Below are 27,982 nucleotides of genomic sequence, written 5' to 3'. Positions count from 1 at the left end.
CGGGCCGGGGCGGGGTCACCGCCGCGTCCGCCCCGCCCCCAGCCCGCCCACCCGCGCCCTCCGCGCTCACCCACAGACGAGCCGATCCGCGCCCTCCGCGGCAGGGACATCTTCAGCGCCTTGTCCAGGCCGGCGCCGTTCAGCATCGCGCCCGCGTGGCTGCGCGCACGGGCGGCGGCGCCAGGGCCATGGGCTGCGGCCGCGGGAGCCGAGCGAGCGCCGCAGCCCCGCCGTCCGTGCGTCCGTCCGTCCGTCCGTGCTGCAGCGCCCGCGGGGGCTGGGCCGGGCTCGGCGGCCCGGAGGAGGAGCGCGGGAGGCGGGAGGGCGGCGCGGGCTGCGCGGCCGGGCTCGGGATCCGGGCTCCTGGGGTGCGCGCGCCGCCGGGGCCGGTCTGCGCCTGCCTGCTGCCTGTGCACCTGCCTGCCACGGTCACGGGGCGCCCGCGGAGGCCTGCGGACCCGGCTGGCCTCCCGACTGCCCTTCCGTCCCGGGTCCCGCTCATCCGTGTGACCCCGGAGGCCTCGCGGGGGTCTCCGGGAGTGGGGCGCGTGGAGCCCGGGAGCCCTGGGTCTGCAGCCCCTGCCCGCGCCCCCTGCAGCCTGCTACGGTTCCCACCAGGCCGTGCTAAAGCCGCGAGAAACCTCGAGAAACCTGCAAACACACACGTTCACACCCATGCACACCTCCTTCCGCAGAAACCGAGTCACTGGTAGGTGAGGTGAGTGGACTAAGGTCCCAGGATGTGTTTCTGTTTGCTTTTGTCAGTTAATGTTTAAACTATGCTTGACCCTCCTGGGCACAGTGCCACGGAGGAAGAAAAGCTCCGTCTTTTTCATATATGATGGAGTTCTGGCCTGGGGTTAAAGAAGAGCGCGGAATGGCTTGCTCCTGCCTGCTCTGCTCCGATCATTAAATTTCATTTTCATTAAGTAAATGTGAGGGGCTGACGAGGAGAACGGATGCGACAGACAGAACCGGGGCTGGGTAAATTAAGGCACGTAGCTCACAGCGCCTCCCGGCTGGCCTCTGCCTCTGCCAGGGATTTTCTTAGGAAAATCCACAAGGGATGAGAAAATTGGGTGGACAGCCGCAGGCTAATTAGAGACCATTCTAAACGGTGGCTTCAAGTAGGATTCCTTGCACGTCTACAAAAAAAAAAATCTCCAATAAGTCAATCTTTAGCAGAAAGTTGAGAAAAAGGAAGTTTTCTAACGTGGCGCCCCGAGCTTGGAGGTGGGAGACATTTCCCCAGTGAGCCTCTGCTTCTCCAAGAGTGCTGTGAAAGCTGAGGGTGACCCTAGACCCGGATTTGTCATCGACGTGTCGCTAATGTTTCAGTCCATTTTGTCTGTAACGCCTTGGAAGACCTAGCAGAATTTTGAAAGGAACTTAAAAGTATTTTTTTAATGTATTAATGCTAAATATTAAAATTAGTTTAAAAAAACTTGACCATAACTAGCTAAGAACAGAAAGAAAAAAGGTTTATTTTTAAGAGAGAAACAGAGTATGGGAAATGTGAAACATTTGCCTAAGCCTCCATAAACAGGCCCAGCGTCCTCCCCTGATTTTGCCTAATCCTGTCATAAAATAAACTCGTTTCTTGTTGTCACACTTATCTACCGATGATCTAAACTAGTGGGACAACTTTGTGGCAGTTTAATGGTGCTCCCTTGGCGCACACTTGATGATCACGGCATAGACGGCAGAGAGCAGCGAGGGACCATTTCACTGGCTCCTGTGTTATCTCCGTGGTACCCCCCTCATCGGACTGCCCATGGGGAAACCAAAAAGGGCAGACAGGTGTTGGCCACAGAATCGAGATCTCAGCCGTATGCACCTCAAGGGAAATGGCTTGCACAAAAGACCAAAGCAGGGGCTGGGGATTTAGCTCAGTGGCATAAGTGCCTGCTCAGCAAGCTTGAGGTTGTGAGTTCAATCTCCAGCACCAAAAAAAAAAAAGTGAATGTTCACATCTGGGCTGGGGATTTGCACCTGCCTTGCAAGTGCAAGGTCATGAGTTCGATCCCTGGTACCGATTTAAAAAAAAAAAAAAAAAAAAAAAAAAGACCAAAGCAAGCAGTGGCCACTGTTCATTATGAGGATTGGAATCCAAATGGCAGTGTGGATCACCATAAGAATCCTTTTGCCCTGGCCAAAAGCAGCCTAGGAACCAAAGGTGAAGCCCCTAAGGGGAGGAACAAATACAAACTTCAAATCCACAGAGAGAGCCCAAAAAATGTATTTATCTCCACCTATATAAAAGTAAAAACTGTTCAAGAAAAATAGTTGCTTTGGTTCTTAGAGCCATAATCCCAGGAGTTCCCAAATCAAGAATGAGAGGGTCCCAAGTAGGACCCACCGTCCCCACCCACACGGGTAATTGGGGAGCCCCAGTGAGCAGCCCTCTTCCTCCTGAGAGGTGGAATTCCTCATCTTTCCCTGGAGCAGCTCTCTCTGTCCTTGGCTGCTCTGTGCACCCCTCTTCCTAAGCAATTCCTTCAAGCAGCACAGGCTGGTGTCCCCAGAGAGGGTGCGAGCTCTCAGAGCTCTGGCTCCTCCTCTGAGATTTCCAAGGAAGGCAGCGGGGTAGCTTCTTTTGGCAGCCTTCCAGCCTCCCAGAACTTGGGGGTCTGTCCTTCTGTGACCTTCTTCACGTTCTTCTGTCTGAACTTGAGTCTATTCCTGTTTCTTTGTCCCGGCCCTGGACAACAGTAACCACTCTTCCCAAGAAATTTCCTCACACACAGGAAGGCTGACCCTGGGTGAGCCAGTCAATAGCAATAAAAGCACATGGGCAAAGAAAGCTGCTCAGAAAGTAAAAAGAGAGAAAAAGGGGGGCACTGTATCCCCTTCAGGGCATCCACCCCACCTTTTTGTACCACTAGGCCCTACTTGCTGAAGTTCCCCCTGGATCCCAGGAACCCTCTACTTACCAATCCATGAGTGATTTGACCCATTTGTGAAGTCAGTGATCCAGCCACCTGCCAAAGGCCCCGTCTCTGAATAGTGCCACCTTGGGGACCAAGCCTTCAACACACAGCCTTCAGGGACATTGAGAGAACCACACTGTATCAGGTTATCTACTGTATGTCTGATAGCCATGTCTGGAGAGAAAAGTGGAGTATTGAATTTCTAGCAATATTAATCTCTGGACAGTGATTTTATTTGCTTCTTTATACTTCTTGTTATCTTTCAGTTTTAATCGTTTTACAATACAATAAGGAAAGCACCTTCCTGAATGAAAGTGTAGGAATATAGTGAGCCCACCAGCCCGAAGGTGCTTCCATCAGACACTGCCTAGCCGAACTCATGCGCAGGGTGGGTGTCAGCAGGGGGCTCGAGCAGGTGCCGGGTGCCGCTGTGGTCTGGACATTGTCTCCTCCAAAACCCACAGGGGAGTTCGGCCCCCATGGTGAGTGACAGAGGGTGCACACTTAGTCCAGCTATGTTTAGAGATGCGGCCTTGAGAGTGGAGTACAAATAGCTTTATAAAAAGAGAGAAAACCAGAGCTAACAGTGCCCGTTCCCTGTCTCTCACCGTGTAATTCTCTCGTGCCACCTTGGCCTCTGCCCGCCCGCAGGATGCAGCTCCGCCGCTTTGGACCAGGTTTGCAAACCACAAAAGTCTCTTTCTTTGTACTTTACCCAATCTGTGGTATCATGATATTAACAACAGGAAGGGGACAGCACAGCCGCCAAGCCAAAGGGGGAACAGAGGGGCCGTGATAAGAGCAAGGCGTGACCACAGCAAAAGCAGTACAGCCACAGGGCGCCGGGGAATGACAGCCAAGCCAGCCCCTGGTGACAGAGGAACAAGTCTGTAGCGCATGGCTGCCCTGTAATAGTTTATATGATAGCATTCTAAGTCCCTCCTCCGGATCAGGCAAGTTAAATGAATAGCTTGTATTTCATCCTTCAATTTTCATGACAGTACAGATAGCAAAGGGTATGACTGCCTCTTAGAGAAGTAGGGTTTAGAGCAGTTACATAACCCCTGAACATGAGCGAGGTAGGTAGTACGTGGCGCTAGACTGTGAGCTCCTGTCAGTCTGTCCCGCGTCACACTCAAAACAATTGTACTTACCTCCTGCTCAAGAGAGGTCTTCCGATGGAGAAGGCTGGAGGCAGTATCAGCAGTCTCCTAGCACAAAGTAAGAGACACGTTTTATATTCAATCAAGCGCCTGTCTTTTCTTTCACATCTACTGGCCAAAGACCAAAGAGGCAGGTACAGTGTTGAGTTCATCTACTCTCCTATACAAAGTGCATAAAGGCTCAAACTTACTAGGTTCTGAAGTTTCTCATTGGCCCTGTAGTCATGACACATTTGTGGCTTTCTCATCTTTTATGATCAGCTCTCTTCTTATGCTCTGTGATTCCAGGGAAAGGGACAATAATGTCATGTACCCAACTCTCCTCCTGCTCTTGAGGAGAGGCCCAGAGAGCCATGCTGACTGGCGAGTCTCCCCGGAAACCGCTTGATCCGGAGGTGATCCCATGATGACAGGCATTACAGAGGCAGAGCTGCACGCGTGGGGACAGATGGGCCTGAACCCAGAGGAAGTCCAGAAGCCATCTTGGCACCAGTTTAGAAAGACTTCGTTAGCTAGCAAAGAGAGTTATTGTGCTCCCACTTAGGGTATCGCTTTGCAGAAGGGTAATGGAGATGGATGGTATTGGGAACCAATACCCCACCCACTCCCAGGAGCTAAAGGTAGGTGTGCACCATTTGTGGGCAAGACACTGCAGTTTAACACAAGTCCCTCTTCCCCCTCCGTGTCACCAAATTTACCTGAAACACAGAACTGTAAAAATGGTCTGTGTAAAGGAATGGACACTGACCTGAACATGAAGCAGCAGCAATACGCCTCAAAAATGTTTCTCAGTAATTTTGGCTTCAAAAATCACATATGCTCTTTAGCATCAACTGGTATGTTGGCTTGGGAACCTCTTATTTCTAGAAAATGCCAATGCATTTCAATAGTGGCAAATTAACATCATCATACACAAGAGCTGCGCAGTGTGCCATGCTGTCCTGTCCTGCCACAGAGAAAGGAAACTCCCTAACCTGGTGCTGCACATCGGTCTGTGTGGACCTTCTCACTTCCCTGTGTGTGATGCTCATTGGGAAACCAGTCAAGGCCACCCAGAACATACAGAATGGCCAAACAGTCCCACCAGTGTCTTCCTTTCATTTATGTAATTCTCCCCAAGTACATAAAGTCCTGCCTAACTTCAGTAACGGTACAGCTCCTCAAATATTTTCAGAAAGTATTTCTGACTTGTAAAGAAAGTTTAGGGTTCAGAGTCTTAATAACTTTTCATTTAAGAATAAACTTTAAAATATCAAGAAATTAATGTCTGAGAATTAGAAAAAGTTTCTGATACAGTAAAACCTTGGGCTGCAAGCAAGTTATCCTGTAAGTGTTCTGCAAGGCAAGCACACACTTCTAATGAATTTTGACTTGGTAAACAAGCAGTGCCATGCGATAGGAACAGAGTGTCTTATCACAACTGAGCCAGTGGTTCTTTGTGTAAAATGGTGAGAAACAATGCAAAATTTTGCAGAAAAGCACCACCTGAATAAAGCTGCACCAGTGCAAGTGATGAATCTGTTTGACAACCATGCAATGTCACATGTTCACAAAATCCTCAAAAATGAGTGTTGTTGGATAGCTTCTTCATTAAAGTTGCACAGAAAGATAGGTTCCGTTGAGCTAGTAGATAGCAGTGATTCTTTTGGTCTGAGCGAAAGTTACAGTAACCCTCCTCCCTCTTGTCTCCCTCACACCAGCCACAAAGATATTCAAAGGTAAGTGCAGGTTTATTTTTCTTTATATTCTGTATTTTCTTTATTATTTTCTATAATATTACAGTCTTGTAAACATTTTGTTTGAATATTTTTGGGCTGTTGGACAAGTTATCTAAGTTTCCGTTGTTTCTTTTTATTTATGAGTACATGTTTGCAGTACATGTATTTTACAATCATCTTGGGGAATCAGTACATACAAATACTACAACTTGTTTCTTTTTATTTCAATCCCCTTCTTTTCTCCCTCTCTCCATCCTCCTCTACTTCCCCTTCCCCCCTTTTCGTTCTTGCTGATATTACTATTCATATTTATAGTGCATAATGTCCCCCTTCACGGAGGTTGTCGGGACCTCCCTTACCCTGGCACCCTCCCCTCTGCCTGTTTCCCCATCCCTTCTCCTCGCCTCTCAGCCTTGGTCCCCTGGACCCCTGCCCATCCGCAAGAGGCCCGTCTCTTGTCTCCTTTGCCCTGCCTTTATTTTTCTCATAGTTTATACTTTGCCTCACTAAAATGAAAGATACCATGGAGTATTTAGGCTTGTGTGTCTGATTTATTTCACTCAACATTATACATTCATTTCCCTACGGATTTCTCAAATTCATTTTTCTTTATAGTCAAGTAGTATTCAGTTATACACACACACACATATATATATCACATATTCCTTTTCTAATCATCTGCAGGCTGCTTCTGGGATTTACCTATCATGAATTGTGCTGCTATAAATAGTAATATGCATGTATCACTGTAGTATAATGATTTTCTTTGATACAAGTCCTTTGGATTGTAAAGCATGTTTCCAGAATGACTTAAAGCTCAAGGTTGTACTCTCTATGATTTCTTTTAAGGTCAACTCTCACCATTTAAACTCAGTTACAACACTGGGTAAAACAAACCCACACCCAAGTGTTGACATCAGCAGCTTGCGTTTACCCCAGAATGGCCCATACCACCCCAGCGAGCTGACCTTCCCCCTATGGTGCATTTGACAGGTAACAGCACCTGGCTCTTTCACCCTTCCCTGGCGTCCTCCTGCAGCCCTTCTGTCTCTGATTTGCATTCTGTGATTGAATAAAGGGTTTATAGCTCTTAGGGATCCACTAGGGTAGTTCATATAGACACTTCATTAAACAGACACAATAAAGAAAAAGAAGCTACGTGTAACTGCGTGTCTTTAGCTTTATTTTTCCTATATGCAAATGAGCACGTAGGTCCCTTCATGCTCAAATACTCAATTATTGCAAAAACAGTTAAGCCCTGTGTGTAATGTACCTAGTGCTGCAGTAGCAGCTGGGCTACTGACCCAGGCTGCCTGCCTTCCTGGCCTTGGCAGTAGGTGCCAAACGTTAGCATGGAAGAGGACTGTCTCGACTAACTCCACCGGGGCATTTATTGAGCTGCAGTCTCCACTTCCTTTCCCCACCCAATTGAGTAAATCTTCAGTCAGGCCAAGTGTACTGAATTTCCACATGCACTCTAAGTGATTCAAATATATGTGGCCTGTGCATCCTTCTGAAAAGTGCTCTCGGTGTTCATAAGCACAAAGCAGAGGGACCTTGCAGTTCTCTGATCCTGCTGGAATGCACTCCTGACCACCTCAGCTGCCAACGATGAACAGTCTTGCCACCAAGTGACTTGAGAGTCAGAAATGCACATAGGGGTCCATCCGGGGCCACCTGATTACGTGACGGGCAACACAGCAGGGACACTGGGTCTGTGTCCACACGGTGGTTATGAATAAGGTGCATTTCTTTTTACTTCTAAAAGACTTTTTTTTTTTACTTTTAAAAGAATACTTTTCCACTAATGATGCTGGAATAATTGCAAAAACATGGCAAATTTGGGACTCTGTTTTCACCACATAGATCAAGGAAATATAAGAACAAACAATGAGATTTCCAGGAGAAAACAAAGGAGGAAATCTTCAGGACTCCGAGTTCTTAGATAAGGTACCAAAAATACATCCATAAAGAAAAAAGTGATGAGTGGGAAGACATCAAGATCAAAAATGTGCACTTCAAAAAACGTCAGGAAAAATGGAATTAACATACCACAGGCTGAAGGGAAATATTTGCATACCATGTGATTGAGAACTTGTATCTATGATAAGCTACAACTCAATGCAGAAACCTAATTGAAAGGTAGGCGATAGGATTGAAAAGACTTTTCAACAATGACAGGTACATTGAAAGAGCCTCAACTCCACTGCAATCCCCACACCCTGCTGACAGCAATGTAAAGTGGTACAAGCACTTCAGAAACATATTAGCAGCTTCTTAAAAACTTACCCCAGGACACAGAAATTTCACTAAGAATTTACCGAAAGCAATGAAAGCACCTATTCATGCAAAAACTTGTGTATCAGTGTGTCTAACAACATTACTCTTTTTTATTGGTACATAATACAAAGAGCGTATTTCCACACTCATGTATTTTCTTCACATCCACCCCGACACAGCATTATTCTTAATAGCACCAATTGGGAACAGCTCAGATGTCCATGAATGGGTAAATGTGATCTGATCTGTCAGTATGATAGAAATGATCCAGTAATAAAAAGCAGTAACCATGAATCCATGTTACAGCTTGGGTGAGCCTAACAGATACCATGCTAAGTGAAAGAAACCCCATGTGAATTAGCACACACTGAGTGACTCTGTTTATAGTATATGAAACTTCCAAAAAAAGAAAATCTATAGAAATAAAAAAACAATTTAAGGACAGCCTGGGACTTGAGGTAAAGATACAGTTGATGGTAAGTGAGAGACTGACTTATCTTTTGAGGGTGATGCATTGGTTTGTGCCTTTGGCTGTATAAGCCTAAACATTTACCAAGCGTTTGAATTCTACAAAATGGATACATTTACCATATGCTTATAACCCCAGCACTGGGGAGCCTGCGGCAGGAGAACTGCTGGGGTTACATAGTGAATTCAAGGCCAGCCTGAACTGCGTTGCAAGATCTCAAAAAAAACCAGACAAACAAAAAAATGTGAATTTCAGCCTATGTAATTTATGCTTCAACAATGCTGTGAAGAAATTCTCAACTTGTAAATTTTCCAAATATCAAATGTTAAAACTAAATGAAAAATGATCTAATATTTTCTTCTATCTCTGGATAATCTTTTATCTCTCAAGTGGCAGGCACTCTAAGTTGAAAAACCTGTGTTAAGATGGCAGTTCTAGAAGCTGAGAGAAATTATATATATAGTAGTTAAGATAGTTATACTAATAACTTCTCTTTGTTCACTGAAAAGAAAGTTTTGTGCTTATACTGTATGGTCAATTAAATGCGGAGATCTTGCACTCTGAGTAACTAATTTAAAGATAACAATATGCAATGTGTTAAGCACTGCTACCCTCGAATCATTGTTTTGAAACTTTAGTTTTTTCCTCTTTAAAATAAAATTTTAAAAAGAGAGAAAGATGGCAGCTCTAAAAGCTCCGAACTGTACCTCAAGGAGCTCACTTACAGTGTATGTCCCTGGGCTGCGTCCCTCAGGTCACCAGCCACCCAGCCCGCCGGGGGGGGGGGGGGGGGGCGCAGAGGCAAGAATGTAAATTTTTCTTTTGTATGTTTCACACCTTCTGTCTTTTTCTCTTCTCCCCTCCCCCTCTTCCCATTTACCCCCTCCACTCTGTCTGTCAGTCTGTCTGTCTGTCTGTCTGTCTGTCTCTCTCTGCTGAGAACAGAACACAGGACCATCACTGCCCATCTCTGCCACCTCACTTTCCATAGGATGTCAGCAGTGACTCCTCAGCTGGACCCCCGTGCCTGTGGTCAGTTCTTCAGCATCTCTCCCTTCCCTTCCCAGGCACTCGTGACCACTATTCTATCCTCCACACACACCAGGTCAGTGCCCTGAGCTTCCCTGCAGTACCCACAACATGAGGTGTTCCTCTCTCTGTGGTTACCAGATGTCACTTAGCACAGTGTCCCGCAGCCTTGACCCTGCTGCTGATTTCAAGGGCAGGAATTACTCGCAGTCCACCCAGTGCTCCAGCCCCACCCCACCCCCAGAGTCTCAGGGGCAACCGCAAGGGAGAAGGAGTATCCCAGCTTTTGATCTAGCATTCTGGGAGGCAGAGAATTGGAAACAGGGAAGGAAGGAGCTTGTCATCCTCGCTTCAGTGAAGAAGAGACTGAAGAATCCTGGCCAGGAAGGGAGGCTGCCCACCAGTGTTGTTCTCTGTGTGTTTTGGGGGATGGGTCGATTCTGTTTTTAGGAGACAAAAATAGCACTCCTGAAATCTACACCAGGTAGTCAAAAGTGAGAGGACCAGCATCCATTTCCTGCCCTCCGGTGGCTCAGTCATAGAAGCTGGGAAAACCACTGCACCTAAGCTAAGGAGCAAGAGTGCTTTATAACGAAAATGCAGTGGTTCATTGAGCTTACCCAGCTGCAGATAAAAGGCAGGCATTGTCTGGCTTGGGACGTGAGGGGATCAAGAGAAGCTTCTGTTGCTTCTTGGTTGGCTAATTCTAAAAGCAGAATGTAAAAAAAAAATTTTTTAATTAAAAAAAGTCAAACAGAATGTGCTGTGTGGGGATGGAGGTGCACACCTGTAATCCCAGCCCTCTGGGAGGCTGAGGCAAGAGGATCCCAAATGTGAGCGAAGCCTGGGTGACTTAGTGACATAAGGAGACTGTCTCAAAATAAAAAGTAAAAACGTTCTAGGGATTCGGCTCAATGAGATTGGTTCTGAGTTTAATCCCTAGTGCTGCCCCCACCAGTGACACACATCAGCCTTGGTCGCTAATCTTTAGTAGACAAGAAAAATCATGAAAGCTGTTCCCTTTGTTCTTTGTTATTTTACCTTGAAGGTGTGGGTTAAATTTCTCCTGTCTCTTCCATTGTCCAGTCTGAAGCTCACTTTAGGACATGTCAGGATTTTTCTCCTATGACTTAGAAATAAAGTTGTGAGCACAGTTCTCTAATGGAGCAGCTGTCCTAAAGATGATAAACATGTAAGAAAAACCCACAGCTGGAGCTCACTTCTCTCTGCCCCATTTGGCCCCCGCTGAAGGGAGCTGAGTCAGGTAGACACTCTGGCTCCTGGACACGGGAGAAACGTTTACCTGAGCTATCTCGGAGGCAATACTTAGAGAAATCGGCATTTAAAACTTGATTTGTTATTTGATTCGTCCCTTTCACGGGTTCAAAATATTTCAGGCACACTGGCGCCTCTGCAATTGTCAACATCTCTCCCTGCACTGTTTTCTTCTTTCTTCTTCGAACTTTTAAGTGGAGCAGCAGCAGGAGATGAACGCGTCAGCCAAGGCCCCTGCTGCATTATTTAACCACCAAATGCTTTAGGTTGCCTTTTGGCAGAGTAACAAAGTGCAGTCTGGACAGCCCTAGTCCAGGCCAGGCAGGGGAGAGGGGCCCGTTCTAAAAAGGATGCACACAGAAAAGTAGGGAGAAAGGCTCCCCACAAGCAGTGTGGCATGGGGCAGGGCCTGTCCCCTGTGCCAGCTATGCAGCCCGCCTGGCTACAGCCAACCCCAGAGCTGGGTGACCTCAGGCGCCAGGGCCATTTAAGTGAGTCCTGACCAAGATGCAGCCCAGCACTTCTGCGATTCTCGAGCAGAAGCTTTGATATCTGTCAATCTGAACATCTGGGTTCTCCTAAAGGACAATGGTAATATACACCATTTCATTCGTGACCTAACTTTGAAAAACAAGTCATTTATATTAAGTATCCCTAGCAAATTCTCCTCTCTGATTATGAAGAATGAGATGCTCATTCTATGAAGAAAAAGCAAAAACTGAATGCCAGGGTGGCTGAGATGCCTGTATGGCCTGCAGACTGAGGAGTAGACTCAACTCCCCCATGTGGAAACTGCAGTGCTCCCCAGGTTGTTTTCCCAGCAAAAGACCCAAGATGTTCAGGGTCACCAGGCCTGGAGCCGCCACACATGCATGCGGTGGGAACCTCACTCCTCCCTGCCGCTACTCACTGATCTGAATCAGAAGAAACACTGAGCATGGGGTGATCCGTGGCGAAGAGAAAGACCAGGCAAGGAAAGGAGAGAAAGGCAGAAAAGGAAATGATGGCTGTTAGGCCGAAGGCCACAGGCCTTTCCCTCAGGCCACCTACCCAGCGGGACCTCGACCTCCTTCTGTCTTTCTTTCTCTTCAATCTGTCTCTTGGTCTCAGCACTCATAGGGGCATCGCTAGCAGTGCTGCCAGGTTGGCTGTCACCTGTTCTTGTGCAGAGTCTGTGCAACACTTGTCCTCACCCTCCGCCTTGCATGCAGAAGCATGTGCAAAGAAGTGTGCACACCTCCGCCTGCAGGCACATTTCTTAAGCCCACAAGCCCATGGCTTGCTCCCAGGCCCTCCCAGCTGTGTGGCCCTGAGTTTCTGTCTCCTTCCCCTCTCTCCTGCTCTCTGCTCATCCTCCAGCCCTCAGGCTCACTCTACAGATTGGGGGTCTCCCCAGCCCCCCACAGTGCCATGCAGAGGACCCATGGCACAAATCCCAAACGAAGCCAACTGTCAGCAGTTCCAAGTGCTGCAGCCATAGAACTCAGCAGAGTCTGGAACGCGGACCCAGGGGCCAGGGCATGGGCTACTTTTGCTGAGCTGAGGGGCGGAGCAGATGCGCTGATCTTTAAGGTAACCTGCTGCACCTCTTCCATGCGGTGACCAAGGAGGCCACTCAGAAGACCTCTTCCACATGGTGCATTGCAGCTTAGAGACAAGAGGAAAGCTCAGAGAGGTCAGGAGAACCTAGCAATAAACAGGAGCCACAAAACAGAACCAGAAAGGCTGGGAGACTTTTCACCTGAGGAGAATCACCAAGCATTAAGAGCAGGGCCTCTGCAACTACAGCTTATGGTTTACTGTATCAGTGTGGCAAATTGAGAGGTATGGAGCATCTGTTTCTTTAAAGTTTGCACAGCTTTTCTCATTAGAAAAATTAAACATCTTTCTATATGTTTATTGGAGATATTTTTCTTTTGTGAACTGGCCACTGAAATTCTTGGTTTATTTTTCTCTAATTTATGCTTTATTTGCAGTGCAAATATTTGCCAATTTTGTCGTTTTTCTTCCAGTTTGTTTAGACTTTTTCAGGCAGTGCACAAGATGCTTCCCCACTGAGGAGACTGCCCATCAGAGTTTTTGCAATGCAAATAACAGGCTCGGGCTGCAGCTGACTTACAGACATCGGATCTAGGAGGACACATGGTCCCTTAACAACTGGAAGTGAAACAGAGCGACCAAGCCTGGAAGAGGCCATCTCCAGGGTCCCGAGACACAGAAAGGTTCCTAATGGTGCCTCTCAGGGACCTCTACCACGTTCATTCCCCAGGCACTGTCCCCCACAGTCACACTTCCAGGACAGTTTGAAAGGCAAAAGATTGGTCAGCAGCAGGTCAGCAGCACTGGACAGGTGGCAGGAGCAGCACAGATGGGAAAGGCCAGTTCTCACAGGACACAGAGGACACGCTGACCACAAGCCACTCCCGCTCAGACTCTCAAGTTACCCACGTGCTTCGCTCCCAAGCTTTCTGGATTTTGTGCTGTTTTGTGAACCGCCTTCATCTGAAGACTGCACTTGTAAACAGTGACCTGTTTATCTGAGCATTCTTTCCCTTTTCACATCCAATTCTTCACCCCATCTGGAATTAATTTGGTTGTTCTGTGTTAGAGAAAGAGGAAGAGGTACAGTTTTATTGCCTACAGTGGCCGGCAGCAGTGCTCACTGACCTAGCCAGTTCTTCCTCGCTCCTGGGAAATGTCTAAATGGGAAATTTCTGAAGTTGTGCTCAAATTTTCACCCTTACTCTACCTTGGATGTCCATAAGGATGCGTCTGTTTCTGAACATTGTCCTCATGAGCAAGTGTCCATTCCCAGGAGTAGGAAGCTGCAGCCGCTGGGGTAGCAGAGCAGGGTGGGGCTGAGGGCAGAGCCGGCCTCCCTGCCGGAACTCGGCCAGGGACTGAGCCCGGAAGTGTGAGGTTCAGGGAGCGTGAGTGAAAGGCGCAGCCTGCGTGGTCACCAGAGAAGGGCACATGCAAACATATGCCTGGGGCATGCAGTCACATGGGCGTACACACAGGCACACATGCAGTATACACATTTGCACACACACAAGCAAGATACAAACTCAGACCAGGACCACAACACATACACAGACACATCTGCCTACTCATGCCCAGAACTAGTAGCCAGGCATTTAGGGAAACGGAAAATAGAGAAGCTAAAAGGCAGAAAATGAATGGGGTTGCGAAGGGGGTTTCAGGAAAAGAAAATTAATAGGAGAAATACTTTTTAAATTTTTAAAAAGAAAAATTTCTAAAGTTGTGCTCAGTGAAAACAACCAGTCTAGTGCCCAACTCAGGCAATTTTTATTAAAAATACCCACATCTATACAAAATAGTGTGAAATTTCAAAAGATTAAGGAAAAAGAAGATGCTATAGTGTCCCCAAAGCAAATGTTATGCTGAAAGAAATGAGACTCTGACAGAGAGAATTTTCCTTTTCACTAACATAATACTGGAAAGCCGAGAAGCGATGCCTTCAGCTCTCTGAGGGAAGCTGCAAGCTCTTTTTACCCTAAATTTTATATTCAATCAAACTTTCAAGTGAGTCTGGATAAGGGTAAAATACTGCACCCTGTAAACAGTGACCTGTGCATCTGAGCATTCTTGGTTTTCCCTTTCCACATCTGATTCTTCGCCCCATCTGGACTTAATTTTGTTTTGTTTTGTATTAGGGAAAGAGGAAGCGCATGCAGTTTTATTGTCTTCCCAGCAGCAGAGCCTACAGTGCTTACAGAACTTGCAATGGCTCGTGAAGCTTAGAGCATCCACATTTTCTTTGGTTAGAAGAGAGTACAGAATTTACTCCAGAAAAACGAGGAAATAAACTTCAAAAAGCACTTTTTTTGTTGTTGTTGAGACAGGTCTTGCTGTATAGTTTAGGCTGGACTTTTCACTGTGAAAGCTAGGCTGGCCTTGAACTCATGCATCCTCCTGCCTCAGCCTCTCGCATGCTGGAATTACAGGTGTGTGCCCTACCATGCCTGGCTTTGTATTTTCATATGCTCTGAAAAACCACATATTCTACCCAAGAGAATAATGAAGAGAAGTCCCATCTGACAGCAGTGTGTAGAGATGGCTACTGGTCTGTACCAGTGCAATTGGGTTGATATTTCAGGATGCATGTATGTGAGAAAATAGGGGATTTGAGAGATTCCGTTCTACTGGGGGTAAGAAGTAAAGGAGTAATGAAATTGTTATAACTTGAGCCCCGGTATAAAATCCAAGGAGGCAAGAGACCGAAAATTTAGTGGCAAAGGCTTTATTTTCAGGCCTGGCGACCAGTCTCCGGGAGCCAATTTGGAGACTGTCCCCTAGAAGCTGCAGGGAGGACTTTAAAAAGGGGCTGGAGGAAAGGGCGGGGGGAGAGAAACAAAGAAACCTGTAGAGCCATCAAACTTGTTGACCCGAGTCTGGAAACTGTATTGCTGTCTACTTAGCTCTGACAATCTAGGGAGTTTCTGGTGTTTTTTAAAAATTATTTTCATCCTGCAGACTGACATTATCTCAGAGTGGCACGTCTGCAGCAATATTTGGAGAAGAAAGTGGACAGTTAATTATCTCAGGACAGCTTGTCTTCGCTAGTGAGTGCGAAGGGGTCACAAGTTATGAGACGCTGGAACTTAAGTTTTACGAAGACCTGATATCTAACTCATTTGATATATACAGAACAAAAGGAAAGCACCGATTGGGGTTTGGGCCATAGTATTACCCGGTAATTTGTTTTAAGCTAAGCAGTTCTTAAAATTGGGGCAGGCTCATTTTACAACAGATCATCACCGGGTCAGGGGGAGGTCACCAGAAACCCAAATTCTTTATGGCCTAGATAGATAGGTGAGGGGAGAGGGAGGCAATAAGGCGCCATACAGAACAGAAAACGGCGGTAATGTGTCAAGGTCAGGGTAAAAGGTTAAACTCACACGCAAATCTCTCTGCACACAAGCAGGTTACTTTAAACAAATGTAAATTAATTGCCATTCTAGTTTTCCTTAGCTCTTTAGCGGAGAATAGAGGCTCCTAGCAGTGATTAACAACCCTTGTTAGCTTGTTTTAGCACAGCTTCTGTAGTTTGTAGAGAGCAACAATGGTTAACATATCAATTAGGTGAGATTTTTGCAATTCTTTACAGAGGAGAGTGTTGCTCAACAGATCAGTTAGGTCCCTTAACATATCAGTTAGGGAAAAAGGATAAAACAAACACATTTAGTAAGCCCCTATACAGGTTTGCTATAATACACATATAACAAAGCTATTTTCTTAGGGTACAACATTCCCCACTGATTTTAGTCAGTGTGTCAAATCATTGACTCTTTAGCATCTGTTTATAACCTTGTATGTGTCTTTAAAATTATAAGTTTTTAAGAACTTTGACATAGTTTATCAACTTGTTTACAACACAAGGCCCAGTAGGAGGATTAACAAAGGTCTTGTAGCTGTCATTAAAGCTGTTAACCAAAAGGAGAAAGAAAACCAACATTTAAATTTACTCTGTTTTATCATGCAAGTAACAATTTTTAAGTCAGACAGAGGCATCTTAGGGGTCTCTACAAAAGAGGAGAACACAAAATTATCAGTTATATTAGACAATCTTAAGCTTTAAAGTGTCCTTGGAAGAAATGACAGTTTATTTATCCGCAGGCTAATGGTCTTTTGAAGCTGGGACCTGTCTGCAGTGGGAACGTTGAATCCAGGCAGGCTTTCAGCTACTTTGACAGTCCATTGCAGCTCAAGTGATTTATGGTGAGGTCGCTTGTCCAGGTGCCTAGGCTCTTTAGCTCGCAGTGGGCAGCAGCGAAATAACCAGTGGATGGAAGTCAGAGCTGGCTAAAGAGTCTGGGGGAGACTTAATAAGATCTTGAATAGTTAAATCAGCTAATTTTTAGAAACCTTTAATGATAAGAGGAAGATCTCTTATATAAAACCTCAAAAGAGGAAATATCTGCAACATAGGGGATGCATCACGCACACAAAGGGGCAGAAGGAAAAGAGACTTACCCAGTTTTCGCCAGTTTTTAAGGCCATTAGTAATTATAGTCTTTAAAATCTAACTTATCTTTTTATCTCTCCTGAACTCTGAGGCTGGTAAGCCCAATCGAGTTTTTAATTGATCTGCAAAGCTTAGGTTAATTTGAGTTATTAGGCTATAAAAGCCAGGCCATTGTCGGACCCCATGGATAAAAAGGGAGACCAAATCAGGGAAACTGCTATCAGAGCTGACTCAGACTAAGTAGAAAACGCTTTTACTCATCTAATGAAAGTATCAACCATTATAACATTTATATCCTTGAAGTTTTAGGCTTTTTATTTTTGTAAAATCTATTTTTTAGTGTTTTTAGGCATAGTCTCACGATAACCAGTGGTTTTTATTTGTTGCAGTACTTTTAGATTTACCAATTGGCACTGAGGGCATCTGAAGCTCACAGACTGGGCTAGCTTGATATTAGCCCCCGGGAATCTCTTGGAAGTTGAGCTGCCAGATGCTGGTCCTTTTAAGTGTAAATGGGCTCTGACAAAGAAAATAGGTGGGATCAGCAGTAATGTCAAGCTTATCTCAATCCCCACTGATTTTGGGGCTTTCTGACTATCTTTTGGAAGGTGGCATTTGTCAAATTATTTTTTTCTATAACAAGATCATCTTCTGCCCAATGGCTTATACAGCGGATAGTAGCCATTCTCTTTGGCATCTAAATGGCAGCCAACAAGTCCAAATTTGGGGAGCAATTTAATCCTTTGACTCCAGAAGACAATAAACCCCATTTTTGATAAAGACAACTTGAGGCCTCAGTGTGGGCAATGGGTTTAGCCCACTATGCTGATGTCTCTGGCTCTAAGATTTGTTCCCATAGAACCTAAGATTTTGTGTAACGGCAGCTCCCAAGACCCGCTTACCTTGATAGACGTAGCTGCTTCCATCAGAGAAGTAGGATGGAACTCTAGATAATGGCTTATCCACTAGATAAGGTCGAAGTCCCGTGAGGTGATCAATGACCTCAGTACAATTGTAGTGAGGCAACGAGGGGTCATCCTCAGGCAGCAAAGTAGCCAGAGTTTGAAGCCGCTGTTTCCAGAAATAGTGCCTGATAATGTATGGCTCAGGAATTAGACATCCGCAGTCTGATGGGGCCTTGATGAGAGTCTCCAGGGAACAGGAAGAAACAAGAGTTTGTGTCCAAAAGTCAATTTTTAAGCTTCCTTTATGAGGGGGCCACTGAGGAAATCACCACAGACAGGGTGGTCATCTGGTTGTTACAGAATCAAGTGTCTTGGAAAGGTAGACAACAGACCTCTGCCAGGGTCCCAAACTCTGGATCAGTCCTGTGGCTCCTAGAAATTTTGCACTTGTCTTTTAGTCACAGGGACTGGAATCTGTTAGATGGCTCACAACAACCAGTGCAGTCTTTCTTTGTGTAGACTGGTTTTGACAAGGACGGGGGGACTCGCATCAGAGCAGTTACTTTCTCGGCTGGCCCCTCTGATGTGATTGCTACTCTTTGAGAGGCCTGATCTGCCAAATTGTTTCCTCAGGTGAATAGCAGCAATCTGCCGACAGCCAGACTGTTGCCAGCAAATCTAGGATCTGTGGAGCCACCCCCCCTTTTTTTAAATCTTTGCCCTGGCCGAGGTTAAGAGACCTCGCTCTTAATAGATTGCTCCATGTACATGTATAGTAGCAAAAGCATATCTACTATCTGTATAGATGTTTACCCTCTTTTTCGTGGCTAGTTTTAGTACCTCAGTCAAAGCAATGAGCTCCACCTTTTGGACAGAGATGCCAGGCTCTAACCGCTTAACCCAGAGTACCTCCTTTTGGTGGTCACTGCTGCCCCAGCCACTCATCTGCCTCTGCCGTTCTGGATGAAGCTGCTTCCATCTGTGAAATTTCTCAGGTCGTTGTCAGGCATAAGGGTGGCTGGGTTTAAAACTGAAGAAGTCTTGAAAACTATCAATTCTGGGTCTAGGAGCAGGGCCTAATAGTGTGAGATTTTAGCACTCACATTTTCAGGAGGGGTTTTGATAAGAGTCTCTAAACTGTGGGAGGTCACTACAGAAATCTTCTGTCCAAAAGTGAGGTTTTTTTTTTTTTTTTTTTTTTTTTTGCCTCTTTTAAGTAGCATTGCCACAGCGGCCAGAATTTTAGGCATGGAGGCCACCCTCTTGATACTGGATTGAGCCTTTTGGAAAGATAGGCTATAGGCCTCTTTCAAGAGCCAATGTCCTGGGTTAGGACTCCTTTGGCAATGCCCCTGAGTTCATCTACGAACAAGGTGAATGGCTTGGTAACATCAGGGAGTCCCAGGGCTGGGGCCTCTGTCAAGGCCCACTTGAGCTGCCGCAAGGTCCAGTTTATATTTATCAGTCCAGTTTAGTGAGTTTTTTCCTTAAGGGAGCCCTACAGGGGGTGAGCTGTTTCAGTAAAATTTAGAATCTACAGCCTGGAGTATCTGACAGCTCCCAGAAATTCGCGCACCTGTTTCTTAGTTTCTGGGAATGGGATCTGCAATATAGCCTGGACACTTTTTTTGGACAAAATCCTCCTTTTTTTTTTTTTTTTTTTTTTGCAATTTGTAGTCCAGATGAGTCACAGCCTGACAGTGCAATTGTGCCCTTTTAGTTGAGACTTTATAGCCTAATTGCCCCAAAGTCTTTAACAGTTTCTCAGTTGTCTCTTGACAAGCTTACAAGCTTCTGTGGGGGTCGAGGCTATTAACAAGTCATCTATGTGCTGGAGGAGCACTATCTCAGGGTGGTTTTTTTTTTTAATTTTAAAAGATCTCTTGTTAATGTCTCATCAAAAAGAGTGGGAGAGTTCTTGTAACCCTGAGGTAAATGTGTCCGGGTCAGCTGTTTTTTTACCCCCGTATCTGGGTCAGTCCATTCAAAGGCAAAAAGGAGTTGACTCACCAGAGTAAGTGGCAAAGTGAAGAAAGCATCTTTCAGGTTCAGAACAGAGTACCAGGTGTTCTCAGGATTTGGCACTGTTGGGTATAGACTCAGAACTCATGTATTAACTCTCCGAGATCCTGTACAGAGCGATAGTTATTTGTCCCTGGCTTCAGTGACTAGAAGCAAGGGCATGTTCCAGGGAGAGACACAAGGAATGAGAATATCATTGTCTCTTAGCCTCTGCATGTGGACTTTAAATCCCTTTCCGGGCCTGCAGGCTTATCGGGCATTGTCACAAGCAGAAGGGGCATGCTTGGGGTAAGAGCTCCATCAGAAGGGGGACTTGGCTGACTGCTAGCCCTGGAGGATTGTCTTCTGCCCAGACTTCTGGAATCTCCTGATTCCATTTGCCCAACAGTTTTAACTCTAAGTCAGTTGTGAGGACTCAGGTACGCTGGACAAATTTCCCAGTAGACGGTAATTTTTTTAGTTTTAAAAGACCTTTTGTGCTATCTCTATCAACTGGCTGAGGGGCATTTTTTTTTTTAAACTCTCAAACCTTTGTAATCTTTTTTCTAACATGTGGGGCCGACTGAGTTGCAAAGAGACCAACTGGCGATACTAGGGAAACCCCCTTACCTCTGGATGTCCAATCGGCTTGGGACAAAAGGACAACATGGTTTTGGCATTCCATATCAGAGAGCAGGCTTTATCTGGATGGCACACCACCTTTTGTCCCAGGGTGCCACCTGGCAGGCCATCATTTTACTGAAATTACATACTTAACAAAAAGAAGCTTTTTCATAGGTAACAAAATTGTGCCATATAATCTCCCAGAGGTCCACAGCACATGTGAAAACTTATATCTTATCTCTATTATCATCTATAATCTCATATTAATGGAAACACTTTGCAGCAAAGGTTTAGAATCTTATAAATAAATCTATCAAAACTGATCCAATACTGTCAAACTTTGAACACATTTACTTCTTGTCAAACCTGCTGTCTTCAGTACTATAAACCAAGACAAAATTTATATCATCTCAAGCTTTTTATAACTTATAATATACCTCTAAGTTTTATCTTTTTTTACATTTTGGCACAGCAGACATTTTACTTGAAGACAAACCACCTTTTTTGTCCCTCCTTTTTACTATCACCAGTCAATTATCTTTTTTTTTTCGCTTCTCAGACAACATTAAAACTCTCAACAAAACCCTTGAAGTTACCTTCTAGTAGTCTAAAACATATTTAATTAATTTTATGTCTTTTTACCACATTAAAATGCTGGGTTTTTTTAAAGCTATAACCTTTTAACTGGCTCAATTACAGTATGACCTGGTTTTTACTTGGTAAAGTTGATATGATTCTTAAAAACCATAAATATATACATATATGTGCACATATATTTACTTTTTAACCAGAAAGAAAAATACTCCTTTTAAAAGGCATGCCAAGGTTGCAAGCAATCAGTTGAAGACTTACATATTAAACAAGGCGCCACAACATTAAAGACACAAACAAAGGGTGCTTTTTGCACAGTTTGGTGAGCTAAAGGAAATAATTTTTCTTATTATGAAGCTTGAATCTAATAAGCCATATGGATCCTGCAACAGAAATGGGCAACAAGCCCCTAAGTTAGTAACAAATCCAAACAGGCAAACAATTTTAAAGAACAAAAACACTGCACATCAATATCTAAATCCCTTTGTCCATTCTGGGCTCATAGAAGGGGTTCCTAGGAGAGAATGTTCTGTTAGATTTAGGGTAACCAAAAGGAGAACAATTAGAACAAATGGACAAACAAACAGACATACAAGACGAGACAAGCTGCAGCAAAAATGGCCTTTGCCCAAAAATTAGTCAAATTTTGGGATCTGGAGGAATTAACAAATTAACCAACAGAGTGGTTCCTCACCCGGTGCAGAGTCACAAATGGCAAAAACCAATTGACTCTGTCCTCAGGAGGTTTCACTTCCCAAATTAAGGGCGTCCCCTTCCAAACGGAGCTGTTCCCCACCCAGGGCAGAGTCACAAATGGACAGAATTTGTCCTACAAACCAACTGACTCTGTCCTCGGGTGGTTCCCGCTCCCAAATTGAGGGCGTCCCCTCAAAATTACAAATTGACCGCGGCCCAAACAAATCCTCCAGAGCACTTACTTTCAAATGTTTAGAAATGAGTCTGGGGTCTTGCTTCCATCCCGGACGAGCCCCCAAATGTTATAACTTGAGCCCCGGTATAAAATCCAAGGAGGCAAGAGACCGAAAATTTAGTGGCAAAGGCTTTATTTTCAGGCCTGGCGACCAGTCTCCGGGAGCCAATTTGGAGACTGTCCCCTAGAAGCTGCAGGGAGGACTTTAAAAAGGGGCTGGAGGAAAGGGCGGGGGGAGAGAAACAAAGAAACCTGTAGAGCCATCAAACTTGTTGACCCGAGTCTGGAAACTGTATTGCTGTCTACTTAGCTCTGACAATCTAGGGAGTTTCTGGTGTTTTTTAAAAATTATTTTCATCCTGCAGACTGACATTATCTCAGAGTGGCACGTCTGCAGCAATATTTGGAGAAGAAAGTGGACAGTTAATTATCTCAGGACAGCTTGTCTTCGCTAGTGAGTGCGAAGGGGTCACAAGTTATGAGACGCTGGAACTTAAGTTTTACGAAGACCTGATATCTAACTCATTTGATATATACAGAACAAAAGGAAAGCACCGATTGGGGTTTGGGCCATAGTATTACCCGGTAATTTGTTTTAAGCTAAGCAGTTCTTAAAATTGGGGCAGGCTCATTTTACAACAGATCATCACCGGGTCAGGGGGAGGTCACCAGAAACCCAAATTCTTTATGGCCTAGATAGATAGGTGAGGGGAGAGGGAGGCAATAAGGCGCCATACAGAACAGAAAACGGCGGTAATGTGTCAAGGTCAGGGTAAAGGGTTAAACTCACACGCAAATCTCTCTGCACACAAGCAGGTTACTTTAAACAAATGTAAATTAATTGCCATTCTAGTTTTCCTTAGCTCTTTAGCGGAGAATAGAGGCTCCTAGCAGTGATTAACAACCCTTGTTAGCTTGTTTTAGCACAGCTTCTGTAGTTTGTAGAGAGCAACAATGGTTAACATATCAATTAGGTGAGATTTTTGCAATTCTTTACAGAGGAGAGTGTTGCTCAACAGATCAGTTAGGTCCCTTAACATATCAGTTAGGGAAAAAGGATAAAACAAACACATTTAGTAAGCCCCTATACAGGTTTGCTATAATACACATATAACAAAGCTATTTTCTTAGGGTACAACAGAAATCAGAGTTTTTAAATAAATAGAAGGCAATTAGAAAATAAGAACTTGGCAGCACAGCACCTGTGGAGTCTTCTGGAAAAAATTCTAGAGATAAAATTCAATCAACTAACACAGGGTAAAGATGGAATCCATACCACCGAGCTTGGCTTACACTGCAGTTCAAGTTCCTCTAGAATTACAGCTATACTGCCCTGAAAATACTATAAATACTGTGCTAGAGATAGAAGTACTACAGCCTCCATCAAAGTAAAAATAACAATGTAACAAAAGAGAAATGGGAAATGGGAGAGGTGAGAGGGAGTTATTAGCTGTGTTTTTCACAACAGTGAAGCAGGGGTCACTGCTAAGATACACTTAAGCAAGGAGAAAGGTAACATTTTTCACCCTTCAGGGCAAAGAAATAACTTAGAACCTAATGGTGGCTATAACCAAGAAACATTTGTGAGTTTCAGCATTTCTATGAGTATCAATTTGGTTATTTTTTTCAGCTAAATTCAAGTAAAGTCAAATAGTTTTCTTTCTTTTTTTTTTTTTTTTTTTTTTTTTTTTTTTTTTTTTTTTTTTTTTGTCTTTTTCATTTTTATCCGTACCGGGGATCGAACTCACGACCGCCTGCTTGCAAGGCAGGTGCTTATGCCGTTGAGCTAAACCCCCAGCCCCCAAATAGTTTTCTTTCCAAAATGTACATTATATGAATTTACTTTTATGAGAACGCTTCCAACCAACATATTTCTTATGTACCTACCAGCATTAATGAACTTTTTGGAATTATGTAAGTTTAATATTTATAATGGTTATTTTTAGGCAGTAAGATTAAGAGTAAATTTTGACTTCCACTTTTATATATTTCCTATATTTTATAGATATGTTAAGCATACATTTTTTATAAAACAAGTCATTAAAATAAAATGCAGGAGCTAACAAAGAAGAATTATACCAATTTAAATTCACGGTAAAACAATATTAATTTAGACAACTGTTTTCTAAAGTTTACTATTCCCTGAAAAGACAGAACAATCGTTTTTTGCACAGAACGTTGTTTTGTTGTGGTTTTGCCTGTTCTTAGCTGGGCGAGGCTCTCAGATGACTAAAACAACACGTGAGACTGTTTCGTTGGCAGCTTTGGAGCGCACAGCTAGTCATCTTCGGAACAGTTTTGTTTTACTGTCATTGCTGCTGTGTTTTGAAACACTCCTGGAATATTTAGGAATCCGTCACTTACTTCATCACAAAATGAGTCCTAATAAATTCTAAATGTGTTTCTATGTAAATGCAAAAAGGAAAGAAGGAAGAATTGAAAGAAAAAGAAGGGAAGGAAGCAGGGAGAACGTGGAATACTGTCCCTTAGGAGGACTGTCTCTGGGGCGAGGAAAGGGATTAAGAATACAGAAGATCAGCAAGAGGCACAGGTCTTTATTCCTATTCCTTAAAGCTCTGTATTAATTATTTACTCTAAAGTTGCCCCCAGTTACCTGGAAATTGCAGAGTAAAATGACATTATCTGTTGCCTTAAAACTTGCATGTGGGATTTTTAAATAGATTTCTTTCTTTCTCTCTCTCTCTATTTCTTTCCTGCACCAGGGACCAAACTCATGACCTTGCACTTGCCAGGCAGGCTCTTATGCCACTGAGCTATACCTGTGACCCTTAAATAGACTTAACATTAAATTATCCTTCCCTTCCCCTCTTAGAACAGCTCCCCATGTTCAAGTTGCCTCAGTGAACGTTCCAAATCCTATTTGCTAACATTCTCCTAGTGTTTGCATTAACTCCATGGCTGCGATTGCTCTATAGTTCACTTTGTGTTATGTTTCCTAAAGGTTTAATATTTTTAAAAATAGTTGCTGGTGGGGTATCGAGGTCCTGCTCACAGCGCCTTCCTGTGCTCTCCTCTTGCTTTCCAGATGCCCTGAAGTAAACAGGCCTCCTCCTCCTCACCCCTGTATCCCCTCCGTGATGATGGAGGCCCAGAGCATCAAGACCAAGCAGTCATGGTCTGAAACCACAAGCCAGATAAAGTCTTTGTCCTTGTATGCATCTTTATCTCAGGTATTTTTCACAGTGACACAAGGTCGAATGTTTCCTGCCTTATATTTTCCTTACGCACCTATGATGAAGACCTAACAAGGTATCCGTCAGATCCCCATCCTCTTTCAAACTAACCAAATTGCATTTTGACTGACATATTCTTGGGAATCTGTAGCATGCATTTCAAGATTTTTCAAATTTTACCTTGCATATACATTTTCATCTCTATTTCTAGGTCTCTAAGCATATTTCAGTAAGCAGGTATTGTCCGTGCAGAAAAAGAAATGGAATATGCTGATGTAATAAATGGCACACAAAGTCACGGGCTTTGAGTTCTTCACTTTCCAACTAGACATGTATTTTTTTAAAGGGGCTAAGAGATGTTAAAATAGTCTCACAGTTTTGGGGGAAAGTTATTCTGATTTTAAACATAAGGACACATTTTCTAGGCCACTTTCCTTTGTGCATGTGTTTGATCTGTCTACAAAGGGAGCTGTGCCATCCTCCCCAGATGCTGAATGAGGCCAGGACAGGGAAAATACGCCTGCAAGACTCTGCAGAGGAAAGGGGATGGTTTTACAGTGGTCACTGTAAAGATTTGATTTTAGGTCGCCTCCTATTGGCAGAATCACCAAATGAACACATTGGCGACTGCTCTGGGACCTGACAGGTCCACTAGAAAGAACTCACTGAAAACCAAAATCTGTCTCCACCACCTGGACACACAACTACCACCGGCAGTCATGATCCTTTCTTTCGGAAAATGCAGTGTTTGGCCTTTTCAGTGACCGATGCGTCTGGCCTTCCTGGAAAACCACCCAGCACAGACCACTGGGCGGTCGTCTGTCACCTGACGCTGAGGTGGAGATGACACAGTGACCAGACGGCTGCTGGGCAGAGGGCGTCACAGAGACTCGCAGGGAGCACTCAACACACGTCCTGCGGGCTGTGTGCGTGAAACCCTCGCCGGACAGCTGGACAGTTTTGATTCTGCCTTTTCATAGTTCTGTGGCCCCTATGGAGATCATTTCTACCACAGCTTATGCATTTTCAAGGATCTTTCCCGTTCTTTCCCCTACACCATAGAAAGAACATTTTTGCCCGACACTCGGAGGCATTCCTAAAACACAGCTAGCCAATTTACCTTTAGGGAAAAGTAGATTAGCAGAACAAAGACTTTCCACCTTAACACACTCAAGGACTTTCTCTAAATCAGTGCAGTATGGTCAACCTACAAGCCCAGCAATGGAGCATTATTGTGAGAGGCTCAGTCTCCTTCAAGGTGCTGCTCTGAGCTTGGAAACTGAGTCTAAAGGTTTAATCCTCCTCCCCATTCGAACAAGGATGTCAATTATCCTACCCTGGAGGGAATCTAAAGGTTTAAAAACAAGGATATAAGAGAGATTATTGAAAAAGCAATTTATGTGAACCAAAGTGAATAAAAGTGGTAGTTAAGGACCGCAAGAAGCAGAGGATTTGGTCCTGAGGTGGCTGGGTAGGAAGCAAGCAGCTTCTAAATATCATACAGCAAGACAGCAACACCCAAAGAACAGGCTCCCGGACCAGGAGAGCATGCACAGGAATTTAAAACACTGTTGCCCTGTGAGTAGGAACAGCAAAAGGCACAATTACTACAAAATATAAGTTATAAATAGTTAGTGAGCCACTGTGCTTGTCACCAGCCCTGCTTACTGGGAAAACAAAGGAATGCACTGTACTGGAGAAGACTTTCACTGTTCCCAGATCAGACATCATTGTGCACAACTAACGAAGCCTATCGCGGCTTCTTAGAGGCAAACCCACCCAGCGCGTATTCTAGCTGTAACCCAGATCCTGTTCTGGGCTGCCTTGTTTCACAGGTAACATTCCTACAAATGTTCAGTCTGCTTTGACTAAGATCTTCATGCTACCTCAAATTCTCCTCCACTTCCCAATCAATTCCTTTTGCTCTTACCAACATCCCAATGGGATCAGCCTCAAGACGGTGGAATTGCTTTGTGTTAAGGAACAGGGTGAGAAGGAGAAATTAACAATGGGCACTTGGCCTTCTGCTGGGAACTACCAGGTGCTGAGTGCGCATAAAAGGTGTCCAAAGCATGTGGGATGGGGTAGACAGGGAGAGGCTTAGGGAGAAAAGTAATAAACATGAAAGAGCAGGCGCTTAAAATGGGAATAGTGAGCAGCACATAAGCTTGCAACAGGCAGCATCACCTCTTGAAACACAGCACAAGTGGAAGAGACGAACCTGGACCGCTTCACAAACTGGGACCCTCCGGGGGAAAGTGTGCTTCAAATGAAATGGTGATATCGGCCCAAAAGGTGGAACTCATGAGTAAATCTGAAAAAGGTATCCAGAAGTACGACATACAGACCAAGGAGATGGAAACAATTAGTCACGGCAGGGATAAAGTCCTGATGGCTGAGACAAGGGTGGCCACCTACAGCTGGATCTCGGAACACGTCCTCTGGCACACCGAGTTCCAGGACGACGAGTGAAACACAGTATGCTACCAGCATGGCTGGAAGACCGGTTACAAACTTCAAGTCACCTTGTAGTGGAAAAGGCCACCCTCCCAGCCTCCCCCCAGCCAGTCCACTTCAGTTGCCCAGGTGACAGTTCCTGTTCCAGGGCCGGTTGTTTCTGTTGCTTAGAAACAGCTGGTCACTGTGACGCATAGCTGGTCACTATGGTGCATACTGTAAGAGCCAATCAAAGACAGCCAAGTGCTCTTCCTCAGTACCCTCATCCCTTTGCAAACCCATAAAAATCTCCCTTCCTGGGCCTTCAAGGCCTGACATTCTGAGAAACAACTGATTCCTAGTCAGTGCCTATCCGATGTTAAATAAATCTGCCTCCAAATCTTGGGTGTCCTTTGGTGTTTCTGCTTGCCATTGTAGAAAAAAAAC

At 44.7% G+C, this 27,982-nt stretch overlaps 2 protein-coding genes across 8 annotated transcripts in view; one reads left to right on the top strand and one right to left on the bottom strand.

Annotated features, from left to right (window-relative positions):
* Atp8a2 (ATPase phospholipid transporting 8A2) overlaps positions 1 to 204 on the bottom strand; it is a 627,840-nt gene extending 627,636 nt beyond the window's left edge. The window contains exon 1 of the mRNA XM_063232530.1: positions 71 to 204. Coding sequence (XP_063088600.1) covers positions 71 to 146 — 76 coding nt within the window. The 5' untranslated portion in view covers positions 147 to 204. The remainder of the gene's footprint in view (positions 1 to 70) is intronic.
* Positions 189 to 27,935, top strand: LOC134471957 (cuticle collagen 2-like). Of its 7 annotated transcripts, none has more exons than XR_010041724.1 (5): positions 189 to 709; positions 5,794 to 5,811; positions 6,661 to 6,804; positions 9,462 to 9,665; positions 24,952 to 27,935. XR_010041724.1 is itself a non-coding variant. In XM_063232532.1 (3 exons), exons 1-3 carry the CDS (start codon positions 189 to 191, stop codon positions 6,677 to 6,679), a joined length of 558 nt encoding a protein of 185 aa, XP_063088602.1. In that variant the 3' UTR covers positions 6,680 to 8,876. The 7 variants fall into 7 exon arrangements, 3 of the variants coding, with proteins under 3 accessions (XP_063088602.1, XP_063088604.1, XP_063088603.1); XR_010041725.1 differs by lacking the exon at positions 24,952 to 27,935 and adding an exon at positions 12,877 to 13,477; XR_010041726.1 differs by having other exon boundaries at positions 536 to 718.
* The last annotated feature ends 47 nt before the right edge of the window (positions 27,936 to 27,982 follow it).

The sequence above is a fragment of the Cavia porcellus genome, unplaced genomic scaffold (assembly GCF_034190915.1).
Source record: "Cavia porcellus strain 051 isolate PalLab524CR breed Dunkin Hartley unplaced genomic scaffold, mCavPor4.1 scaffold_21, whole genome shotgun sequence".
In the NCBI taxonomy this organism is placed as follows: Eukaryota; Metazoa; Chordata; class Mammalia; order Rodentia; family Caviidae; genus Cavia; species Cavia porcellus.
The sequence above is the reverse complement of the archived record's forward strand: the minus strand, read 5'-3'. Positions and strand labels throughout refer to the sequence as shown.

Coding starts and splice junctions, on each gene's coding strand:
- LOC134471957 (XM_063232532.1), top strand. CDS start 189: ATGGGCTGCGGCCGCGGGAGCCGAGCGAGCGCCGCAGCCCCGCCGTCC.